At 40.7% G+C, this 11,552-nt stretch overlaps 2 protein-coding genes across 3 annotated transcripts; one reads left to right on the top strand and one right to left on the bottom strand.

The window, feature by feature from the left end:
* Positions 1-22: 22 nt before the first annotated feature.
* Positions 23-4,967, top strand: LOC119012776 (GRB10-interacting GYF protein 2). 2 transcript variants are annotated; one of them, XM_037086931.1, is made up of 4 exons: positions 23-1,800; positions 2,541-2,695; positions 2,861-3,257; positions 3,584-4,967. In XM_037086931.1, exons 2-4 carry the CDS (start codon positions 2,548-2,550, stop codon positions 4,443-4,445), a joined length of 1,407 nt encoding a protein of 468 aa, XP_036942826.1. In that variant the 5' UTR covers positions 23-1,800; positions 2,541-2,547; the 3' UTR covers positions 4,446-4,967. The 2 variants fall into 2 exon arrangements, with proteins under 2 accessions (XP_036942826.1, XP_036942818.1); XM_037086923.1 differs by lacking the exon at positions 23-1,800 and having other exon boundaries at positions 2,368-2,695.
* Positions 4,583-11,193, bottom strand: dcun1d5 (DCN1, defective in cullin neddylation 1, domain containing 5 (S. cerevisiae)). Its single transcript, XM_037086945.1, has 10 exons — positions 11,082-11,193; positions 9,268-9,314; positions 9,061-9,103; positions 8,843-8,945; positions 7,368-7,530; positions 7,093-7,184; positions 6,753-6,861; positions 6,394-6,498; positions 6,095-6,197; positions 4,583-5,060 (listed from the first exon to the last, which is right to left on the bottom strand). The coding sequence occupies exons 4-10, from the start codon at positions 8,911-8,913 to the stop codon at positions 5,005-5,007; spliced, it is 699 nt and encodes a 232-aa protein (XP_036942840.1). The 5' UTR covers positions 8,914-8,945; positions 9,061-9,103; positions 9,268-9,314; positions 11,082-11,193; the 3' UTR covers positions 4,583-5,004.
* Positions 11,194-11,552: the final 359 nt, after the last annotated feature.

Raw genomic sequence — 11,552 nt, 5'->3', positions numbered from 1 at the left:
GAAACACAACATCTCGGGTCAGTAATATCATCATTATAACAGAATACTACAGCTTATATGTAAATATCATGTCGCTGAATTCTTCCTTAATTTGAAAAAAGACAGATAAATGACATGAAAAAAATATTTTCTATATTTTAAGTTGTCTAAGGGCGACTTAAAAAACGCCCCTGCCAGACAACTTTATGCATATACTGTATGTATAAAGTTGTCATATATGTATAAAGTTGTCAACTTTATACATACATATGTATAAAGTTGTCTGGTAGGGACATGTTTGTTATTGTGTTATTTCTTTTTTGTTTCCTTTTTCATTCTCCTTTTTTAAAAAATCATATTTTTACTTCCCAGTGCCCAAGTAACTACAGTAAATACACCACTTGTACACAGTAGAGTGGGTTAACAGGTCTTGAGGAGTACTATGACATGAAATAGTTGCATAGAGCCTTTTGCCTTTAGTGATGTCACATTATGGGTAATGTAGGCACAATGTGTTGAAAAGGAGAAATAATGTGTTAAATAAAAGTTTCCATCTCTGATTCACTTTATTCAAATCAGCACAACATAATTTCTTTCACTTTCTGTCATCTCTTCATGTGTATCCTGATTTAAATGCCTGCTTCTACCTTTTCTTGGTTGATGTATTTACGTTCATTTATGTTCATATTTTTTTTTATCGTGTCTGTGCCTTTAAATAAACTGAGTGTAACTGAGAACTCACAAAATCATTGTGTGTCAGCAAACTTGGTCAACAGTTGATTTGGCCTCTCTGGGCGTTCACACAACCACTGTGAAATTTTTCCAAATGACATGCTGTTTAATGCACTGTGACCTGCTCAGTGCTGTAGAATACCAGTTTAACTGAAATGCTTTGAACAACACCTCTGAAGAGTTTAACTATGAATACCACAGACATATATTAATGTCGCATTAAAAGTAGACTTCACTCTAAAGAAATTGGCAAAATACAGAAAATACAGCATATTAGGGTTTCACTGTAATCCTGTAAATAAAGGAACACCCTTAACATTTTATAACATGGAAGGAATTTACTGAAACAGGTTGTAAAAGCATGTCCTCAGCATGTTAGTCGTACACTACTGTCCTCTGGTGGGCTCTGTGGGAAATACAGGAATAACTCATCTAGGCTGCAAAATGTTGAATTAAAGACCAGTGAACCATCTTGCTAAACCAGTGTTTCAGTGGGACCCTCTGTCAGGCATATGTTAGATGTTTTGCTGCTCCAGCAGACCTGATTCAAATGTATGGGTTGTTGTCAGGCTTCAGCTGGTGGCTCAGTGGTTTGTAATGCCACTAAATCCCAAACACTGAGTAAAGAGGACTTGAATCAGTTGTGACCAGACTCGTCATGGTGGTGATGTCCACTTCTACCATCCAGTCTATGTGATGTATGAGACTGATCATTTTAGCAGTCCCCACATGGTTGTCAGCTAGGACACATAGATTAATATTCGAGCTTTAACAGACAAGGAGAGCAGCATATTTATGATGTGATCAAGCTGTCAGTGCTCCGCAGGCTTTACTGAACATGGGGTTTCACTTACTCTTAAGTTCTCAAGCTGTTGTACAGAGAGCAGGTGGCTTTATGAAACAATGCCACGGTCACTGTGATGCTATTAATCTTTAACATCATTAGAGGAGAAGACATCCACAGTGTCATGTGAGAAACTGCACTTTACACTTTACCAGAGGAGACTGTCACACAACATCAGACGATGTGTTCACACACTCAAAGGAAGTCACGACTGCATTCAGAAGGATTTCTACAAGCTGACACAGGTAGATATCGAGTCAGACAGACTACACAATGAAACTGAGATTTACCGAAACACAAACTTTGCTTAATATTTTCAAACAATGGAAAGTTAAGTTAATTTGACATTTTTTACATACATTTTATATAAAGTCCCAGTCATGTAACAGTGGACAACATTTTTTGGCTACTTGAGGGCGGCTAAAGGAACAGAAATTGGAACATATCAAAATTTTCTTAAAGGTAAAGTTCATCTGAAAATTAAAATTCAGTGGCAAGGCAGGTGAAGTTTAGTAGTTCACAAATCTTTCCTAGAGCTTCACAGGAAATCAGTTTGGGATCCCTGGGCCTCTGGAGACTTGGATTATGCTGTACAGAACCATTTCTATGGGTTTGTTTTTTATGTTTTAAAACAGGTCTCCTGCTACTTCAGTTGCTTAGGAGAAAAATGCTGAAATCCATCAATGTTTGATTGACCACAAAACTTCACCTGACTTTGATAAATCCATGAACACAGGGGTGAGGAGAGAAGGACTGAATGTTCTTTTTTGGGTAAACTTCATGTACAAAACCCAAAAACAAACCAAAGATGGCATTTGTTTATTCTAATGTGTTAACTGTTTATGTTAGAGAATCGATCACAGCAGGTTCAAACACAAGTTCATTTTTTCCTGATGTCACCTGCAACCCTGCAAAGTGACACTGACTATTGTCATTTACTGCTCTTGAACCATAAAAACTCATCTGACTCTTATTTCCTGTGCAGGTTTAAAATGTTAACCAGGTGGTTAATGCTCACGGCATTTCTGGCCGCCTCAGCCAATCCAGAGAGAGCAGCTTTTACCGTTACACCAACCTGCAGGGTCAAAGGTCATCCAGAGTTAGAGCTGACTTTAAACTGTGGAGACAGAGAGAACGCAGGTCAGTAAAGAAGAGCAACACACCTCCACTTTATCCAGCTTTATCTGTATTTCTATGAGATTTATTACAGCAAGAAAAACATCACCAGACTTATCCTTTATTTCAGTATTTGTCAGAATCAGAATCTAACTCCTCACCTGTAGCTGCTTCTCCTTTCATGTGCAGGTGTGGTCCAGTACTGGCACACCCCCTTTGGAGACCTCCAGAGTCCTGGTTCCCACAGTAAATTGGACCCTGTCTTTATGCACCATGACGGGAGCCTGGTTCTCCACAACACCAGCACTCTCCACAGTGGCCTGTATTACTGCCTCCTGCGGCACACAGAGGGAACAACGCTGTGGCCCTACCAGCTCCACGTCAGTCATGACAATAAGGAATACAGCAAATATGAGCAGCACAGCAGCTGTGGTGCGTTCAGGTTCAGGAGGGATGTCGGGTCTGAGGCAGAGAGGCAGGAAGGCATCTCAGACGGGCAGTTTGCAGGAGCTGTGGCAGCTTCAGTGCTGCTGACATTTGTGTTTGGCTTCAGCGCTGGAGCTCTGAGCAGGACGCATGTTCTCAGGTGCATTCAGGGACCTCACACACAAATATTGATTCATACTGGGATCAGATTCCCCAAAACATTTGTGCAAAATCATGCTGCAAAAGCTCTGTCTGTGAATGCTCAAGCCATTCTGTGTACTTTGGAGGTAATTGATGGATAATATGAAGAGAACGTGGATGGAGGTTAAATAAACCTGTTAGCTTATCGCTTAAATTAAGTGAAATATTTGCCAGTCACTGGAAAAATTGAGGCTATTTTCAGCTTGCATTGCACATGAAATGATAAATTAATATCTAAGTAAGAAAAATGCTCCCTCTTAACTTACTTTTGGTCTTTCCTCTCAGGTGTTTAGGGGCAGTCACCACAAAGATGCCGTCACCATGGAAACGACGATCCCGAGCTGACACACCAGACCATGCTCCCACCGTCACCATGACAACCCCGCCGGCCATGTACGACAACCAGACCTTTGAGATGGAACAAGTGGAGATTTCATCAACAAACTCACCTCCACCTCCAAAACCTCAGAGAAGCTTTAGGGACAAACGACGGGAGGAGCAGGAAACCACCACCTATCTGGAGGGATGTGACTACAAACAGGAGGAGGAGAGGGAAAAGGTGGAGGTGGCAGGAGGAAGTCTGGAGGAGAGGAATAATGGAAGTGTTGTAGAGGAGGAGGAAAGAGGAGAAGGTGGAGGGAGTCACACCGAAACAGATGACGAAGAGAGCAGTGAGGAAGGAGAGATGGAAAATGGAGAGAGCAGGGAGGAAATAACAAAAGAGAAAGAGGTGGAGGAGGAAGGAGAGCAGCAGAATAAAAACAAGGATGGAGAGTGGAGCAGAGGAGGTGAAGAGGTGGTGGAGAAAGGGAGCGATGAGGACAGGGAAGAAGAGGAGGGGAAGAGGAAAGAGGAAGATGGAGAGACAGGAAGTGACAAACAGGAAGACCCAGAACCAGCGACCTCCCCTCCCCGCCCGAGCCGTCGCAGCCGCGTCATCCGCCTGTACCAGTATGACGACGATGGGCAGCGATACTGCCACCTTCCAGACCCCACCCCTAACGAGCCAGGCCCCGCCCCCCGGCTCAAACAGCGCTCCCTCTCTCTGACACGCCTCAGCGCCATCATGACTGCTGCATCAGCTGGGCCGCTGGACACAGAAGAGACAGGAAGGGAGGAGAGGACACACTTCCACATGGAGATATGACGCACTGTTGAGGGGGGAAAAAGTCAGGAGTTTAAAAAGGGACAATCCACCTGACAAAAACTTTGGAACAAGTTCCTGTTGTATAAAAGTGTTTCTTCGAAGAAACAGAAGCTGTACAAATCAGAAGCAGCCTGTCATACTTTTATTTCCTTTTTATTACTGTGAAAACATCTACAAACAAGACACAAAATGGGAAAAAATTATTATCAAGAAAACATAAATTCCACAGCTCTTCTCTCAGTTCTTTTTTTTTTGTTTGTTTTCTTATTTTAAGAACTCTTCCTCCAAATCATTTTCTCCAAATTAACACAATAAAAACTCGACTCGGTGAGAGAAAGGCCTCCTGACCACAGTTGGCTGATGATGTACAGAGACAATCTCTGAAGGGATGTGGGTGTTCAAAGAGTCCGCAAGGATGATTCTGTAGTTTATTATTGAGTCGGTTGGATGTGAAACTGCAGTTTTTTCCTTTTCATGAAACGATAAAGAGATTCCTCCTGTGTCTGTGGCTTCACTTTTCTCTCCCTCCTTCTCCTTTTTGGTGTTGTGATGTCGTCTGCTACGATGCTGACCAAGTTTTCTGCCATTCCACAAACTCGTCTAGCAGCACTGGCCCTGCAAACAAAACCACAGGGACAGAAATAATATTAATACACTTGACTACAGTAACTCAATTAGTCCTGTGTTAGAAAATTGGATCCTGATTAGAGTCAATATTTTCCATCTAATTGCAAAAGCTCATCAAGTCTCTCCTGAGGTGGAATTAACATAGCATGCCTAATCTTATTGTGATGGCATTTACAACAATAATGCTCTTCAAATGTACATATTCACTCAGCAAATTAAGAAAACTGGTTACCAGCAGTTTGTACTCATAAAGAGCCAGTTTATTAATCTGTTAATGTGGCAAACATGTTCATTTTGGGCTGCTGATACTTCATTTTAAAGCCTTAACCAGCTGATACAGATGACTATCAATATCCTGCATCCCTCATCCTGATACAAAAAAAAAAACAACAGTTACTCTAAAAGTTAAACAATTAATCAATTAATCATTTTCACATAAATAGTGATCTGTCTTTCCCCCCATTTGTAAGTGACAGTTTATCAATTATTCACTATAAATACATGTATTTATTCTCACAGCACTTTAACACAATGAACATGTCTCCAAATATGAAAGTGGGTCAGCGTTTCCACGTCTGCTGATTTATTTTGGAAAATTATACCATTGATTGCTTTATAATCTATAGACTTGGACAATCAATTGTGGTAACTTATTTGTGTTTCAACACTTGTATCTTTTAAAATAATTCTTACAAAAGGTAAGTGGCAGTGATGACCCTCAGAGGGAACACAGAGACCAGAGTCTAAATGGAGGAAGCTTTCATATTAGCTGTGTTGCGTCATCCAGTGTCATATAACCCTTTACTCTGCTCAATGAGAAGCAACATCCTGAGCTTTTCTCTCTGTATCCACCTGTGGAAGAAGCCACAACGAACTACAAAAAAATTCTGATTCCAGCTTCTTAAAAGTGACTATTTTCTTGTTTCCTTCCTCCTCTATGACACTGAACTGAATATCTTGACATTTGAGGACGTTATCGTCGGCATTGGGAAATACTGATCGAAAGCTACTTGTTTACTCACAAGCTCCGTCTTCATCGTAGTTACTGAGGTCTGTGTTGATGGTCCTGCTGAACTCCAGGACGTTATACCACTGGTCCTTGTTCATCCCCTTGTACTTTGACTGCTGTGAGAGAGACAAGAGGAGAGGAGTGAGGGGTCGAGGAGAAAAACATGGACAGGCATTTGTACACTTGTTTTGCCTTTAGATAAAAATGTGTTAGTGATCTGTAAGACCAACTTAAGTGCTTACACAACATTAATAATTGCAAAGCACTTTTCACTAGCCTGTCCATACAACCACATGAGACCAAGGGATTTACCTCCAGGAACTGTTGGAAGACGGGAAAGAGAGGCCAAGTTCTCCCAAGCAGCAGGGCCAGCATGGATTTAGCCGTGTCCATGTCCAAACTCCTCTGGTCCTTATCCTGATCAAACAAAGACAACAAAAGACACAAAGACAACGGTGAGCAGGAGGTGACATAACTGTTGAGTCTGTTACTCTGCTGATGGTCATTTTTCCACACAGCTCTAAGGTAATTTAATCGGACTGTTGCAAAACAAGGCTGCACATTCCCTCTATTAAAATCTCAACTCATAACTGCTGGAAAGTTAGAAGTTAAACCGCAGTGGGTGTTTAGTTACTCAACACAAATAAAATACCCAAACAAAACACACTCACTCTGGAGAAGTCGAAGGCATATCTGTAGATGTTTTTGAAGACCACAGAGTCATTGAGCTGATTGCGCAGGTAATCCAGTTTGCTCTGTAACCTCTCTGTGCAGTCACACCTGCAAGTAGTTAAAAGACAACATGCCAAACTGTTTTTCTTACAGGTCTACTTAGAACAAAAGATGCTCGAGTGTTGAAGTACAAGAGGTAAATAAAGCTTTTGTCTGCATACCAAGACTGTGGTACATTCATATGTTCATAAACTAATCAAGATGATGAGAACAAACAAAGTCTGATTTGTAAATTCCATCTTGAGCAACAACAAACTGAAAAAACTGAAGTTTTCTTACTGTAATAACGTCATTCCCCTGAGCCACTCGTCTTTTGTGAAGAATCCCATATTTGCTGCTTCTAGATGCCAGGCTATAACTAACATGATAATCTGCAAGAAAGAAAGGAAATGCGTTTGTTTAAAAGACATTAGTGGATGTAAACAGAAAACTGTGTACTCTCTCCAGAATGTTTTCTTGGACTGTAAAAAAGGCCACAGTCTTTCTGTGGCAGTGGAAATGAAGGGAAGTAGAGCAGAAAAACTAGCTGTTAGATAAATCCAGGAGAGACTCACATTCTCTGGTTCCACACCAATGTCTTCACAGAACTTCTCCATGGCCTCTGGACCAACCACTTTGTCGGGGCCGGCATACTCGTGGAACCAGGCCAGGCACTTCTTATTGGAGAACAGCTTCTCAGAGATCGGCCTGGCCCCACGTATCTGAGTTCTGGTGAAACTACAATGCAGATCACAGGTTTAAGGATTACATAACAGTCAATAAACTCATAATACAATGATTAGAAATATTCATTCTTTTAAGTGACATAAGGACCTGGGGACGTCACAATGTGTACTATGAAAATCAGTGTTTCCCACAAGTTAATGTATTTGTGGTGGTCTGCAACATTATCAACATTGTCTGCCACATAGATTTTTTTTTTTAAATTATTTTTGGAGCTGTGCATCCCGTTCTCACTCACAACAGTGCACCGTCAATGAATAGCATTATGTTATGTTATCCGATATAGTGCTTTTTGCATTTTAGTACCCCAGTAAAAGCAACTTAGAAGAGGAGGACTATTTAACGCAGATGGCTTGTCCACAACTTCCTCTGCAAAGGAGACGGCTGGCCTCATCACCAGGTGTGGCCAAGCTGTGTACTTACATCGCCACATGATGCACTGGAGTATTTTCCCCAAAAGCAACATTGTGAAAGGCATGTCTGTAAAACCATAATAAAAGCCTCACAACACCGCAAAATGACACGTTTCACTGTCAGAAATTGGCCAAGTCGGTCCAATAAAATTTGGAGAGTCGAAGCTGATTCACATCAGACGATCGCCATCCAAGTGAGCTCTGCGGCAAACCGGAAGTAAGCCAACTCGGTCTGCAGAAGTCTCGAGTGTGCATGCTCTACGGCACCCCAGCTGGACAGCCAAATTAAATTTTGATAAGTTTGATTCTGTGGCAAACACTGAAAATTGACCTGACCTGAGGGTGAGGAGAAGATGACTGAATTTTCATTTTAATGGTAAACTTATCCTTTAACTTTAATATTTCTCACATGGTCACGACACACTTCTGAACATGAAACACACTCACACTTAATCACATGCAACCCAAACAGCATTAAAGCCCTGCTTCTCCTCCTGAAGCAGCGCTGATTAAGAGGACAAGTATGTGCTGAGTTCCCAAGTGAGCAGAACACACACGCACGCATCCACACACACAAACACAGAAGCGCACGCACACACACGCACCTCCTGCCAGGTGAAAGACAACCCTCCCAGTCCTTTTTCTGGCTACTGCAGGGTTCAGCCAGTGGTAACCTTTAGTCTCTAACTCATCAGAGGTTTGACAAACACGCTACAAAACATCCCCACGACTAAACTCAGTAATACTGGCTTTCAGACATGCTGAAAAAATGTCTGATGGAGAATCAAGGTTCACAAGCAATGAAGACTGCAGACATTTCATACACTGCTGGGAGATAACTTTGTATGTGTGTCCTTTCTGGTTGTCGTGTGAGTGAATGTGTCTGTGTTTACCTTGTGATTTTACACTTGTGCTCATTATCATCTGCATTAGGGAGCTTCCTCTTCTTCTTCACCACAGGCATCACTGAACCTTTAGTGGGCTTCACTAGCTGGGCTACAGAAGAAGAACTTCTTTTAAAATCACATGTTGGCAGGGTGTATTCAGATAACACCTCCAGATGACAATACTAATCTAGTTCAGGATAAAGTGTGAAGGAAGCAGGTCATACCTGTGTACTTCTGGCTGCCCTGTCCATTCAAATCTAAGAGATTCTGGAATAAAATAAATCACAACTTCATGAAAACAGCCAGACACAAACTTTTATAAACTTTAATCCAGTCAATGGAGAGATATTAAGACTGAGACAAAATTGTGCTGCAAAGTGTAGACATATTATTGCTGTGTGAAAGTTACATTTAAAATTAACACTACTCACAAGCTTGTCCAGTGTTTCTGATACTGTGCAGATGTCTGCCAAACAACCTGGATTGTTTTTACAAGTAAACACGTCACAATTAACACAAGAAAGATATCATTAGTACTCAGAGATAGTTAAACATACATGATAGACATTAATTACTTTTCAATATTTTCATTAAAACCTTTAGGAAAATGTGGTCATGACTGATTGCCCTAAGAGCATCCAGTTGAAAGTCAAATTGTTATCAGTGATTGTGATGTGATGAACAGTAAATATACACAGTTCACTTCACAAAATAATCTGCCTGGAATAAATGCTACAATCAATGTGATAAGCAGATGCAGCTTATTACCAGATGATGGCGCACTGCGTTTTGTTGTGAACACACCCTTATTTGGCCCTTATGGAGTTTGTATTGTGAAAATCCCACTGTGCCAAAACAGTGGCCTCCTGAAGAAGAAGGGGGGCTGGGTTTGTTCATGGAGGACTGGTGTGTCACTGAACACCACATTTGTGAGGCTGACTACTAATGCTGGCCGATAATATCTTAGTCAGCTTTCCAGATCATCACAAATGGTGCTGGATGGTTGTTGAGGTCAGGCTCAAAACTGGGAGAACCATTTCTTTGCGGACCTGGTTGGAAAAAGGAAATGGTCTTCCCCAAAGTGTTGCCACTTGTGAGCACACTGTTACACTAAACTATCATTTAATGCATTAAAATCTCCCATCAGTGGAACTATGGTACATGACCCAAAACCAGGAACGAGAGACTAAATATATGTGGAGTATATAAGTGTCCTAAAAAAACAACAACTTTTTTTTATAGTAATTTATTAGTAGAATTAAAATTCAACTACAATATGACATGTAGAGATTAAAAATGAATAATGAAAATTGGTGTTTAGAGTTTCACCATATGAAGGCGGTTTAACAGACTTAGATGACATTTTCAATCAGACATTTGCTGAGTGTAGTGTGCCAAACGCTGTCATGAGCATGACTCATAATTCACCAAATGTCAGCGTCTTTTTAATTATCTGAGTTACGTAACAATACTATGGTAAGGTATGGTTTAAAACTATCTAATACTGTATCAACTATATAGCATTAGTTTGTATGTAATTATTTAATAATACTGCGTCATCAGGCTATTTTTCTCCTGTGCTCACACTTAGTAGCTAATTAATATACACGCCAACATCTCCTAAGTGACTCAGCATTACTCAGAAAAAAACATGGTTTAAAACACTAATACGATTAATAATTGTTTATTTCTTATATTTCTTAAAAATCAAATAACGTTATGGAAATAGGTCCACTGTATCGAGACGTATTTTCCACAATAATCAGCAGAAATGGACAGGTTGAGCCAACAAATCATTACATGTATAGAATGAACATAAATCTCTGCTCTAGCTCCTGTTGTGAGCTGTTGTCTTTAAATAAAAACAGCTTTAGGACTCGTCCGTTGACGCTAGCTGAAGGCTAACGAGATTAGGATGACTAATATTTAAAATCGCGACCAGAACTCGCACTTCGTGTCGATTAAAAGCCACAGACACTTTAATTACAACATAAAACAAACATTGTTAGTTTAAAAATATTCTGGTTTTCAGTCTTTGCTGCTGGGAGACTTCTTTTGTTTGCTAGCTAACATTAGCGGAGCACCGCGGGTGTCAGAGCTACACGGCTAACGTTAGCTATATTGTCAACACACATGTCAAAGACCTGTCAAATCTACCTGAACCAAATTCAGACAAAGTATAGACGAGTTGCTTGTTTACATAATCAACATCAAGTAAAGCCCTTCAAATATTACAAACACTTACTTTTTACAGTTAGCGGCTGCCTGACAAATCAGTTCGACATCGGCTTCACCGGGGTTTAGACTGTCGCCGGTGTTTCCGGGGAGTGGACGATACCACCGCTTTATGGGGGTGTATGCGAAATAAACGTTCCCGCGTCGAGGTAAATATTTTTAATAAAAGCGTTTTATGGGGATATATTTGAAGGCGGTGTATATGATCGTATTCAAATAATGTATACATTATTTTAGTCAACAGTGAGAAAGGCAAAGAAAACGGTTCACTATAAGGTCCACCCTACTGGACCGCAAAGGGAGAAACGTCCGTATTTTTAAAGGAACAATCCTTTATTTTTGACACTCACATGTAGATAATCAAGAGGTAGTCACGCTCACCAACCCCAGACACCCATTGTAACTTGACTTTTTACTCCAGGTTATAAACTCTCATCAGTGTCACGTCACTGTATCCATTAAGTCGCCTTTATTTTTCGAA

Source organism: Acanthopagrus latus, chromosome 2 (genome assembly GCF_904848185.1).
Source record: "Acanthopagrus latus isolate v.2019 chromosome 2, fAcaLat1.1, whole genome shotgun sequence".
In the NCBI taxonomy this organism is placed as follows: Eukaryota; Metazoa; Chordata; class Actinopteri; order Spariformes; family Sparidae; genus Acanthopagrus; species Acanthopagrus latus.
Note: the sequence above shows the minus strand (reverse complement) of the source record. Positions and strands in the feature narration are given on the sequence as shown.

Excerpts from the sequence above, each read along its gene's own strand:
- dcun1d5 (XM_037086945.1), bottom strand. The coding sequence starts at position 8,913 with ATGCCTGTGGTGAAGAAGAAGAGGAAGCTCCCTAATGCAGATGATAAT. Across the intron at positions 6,198-6,393 it reads TCTTCCAACAGTTCCTGGAG|CAGTCAAAGTACAAGGGGAT; the intron begins GTAAATCCCTTG and ends TCTCTCTCACAG. Across the intron at positions 5,061-6,094 it reads CTACGATGAAGACGGAGCTT|GGCCAGTGCTGCTAGACGAG; the intron begins GTGAGTAAACAA and ends TTTTGTTTGCAG.
- LOC119012776 (XM_037086923.1), top strand. The coding sequence starts at position 2,398 with ATGTTAGAGAATCGATCACAGCAGGTTCAAACACAAGTTCATTTTTTC. Across the intron at positions 2,696-2,860 it reads TGGAGACAGAGAGAACGCAG|GTGTGGTCCAGTACTGGCAC; the intron begins GTCAGTAAAGAA and ends TTTCATGTGCAG. Across the intron at positions 3,258-3,583 it reads AGCAGGACGCATGTTCTCAG|GTGTTTAGGGGCAGTCACCA; the intron begins GTGCATTCAGGG and ends CTTTCCTCTCAG.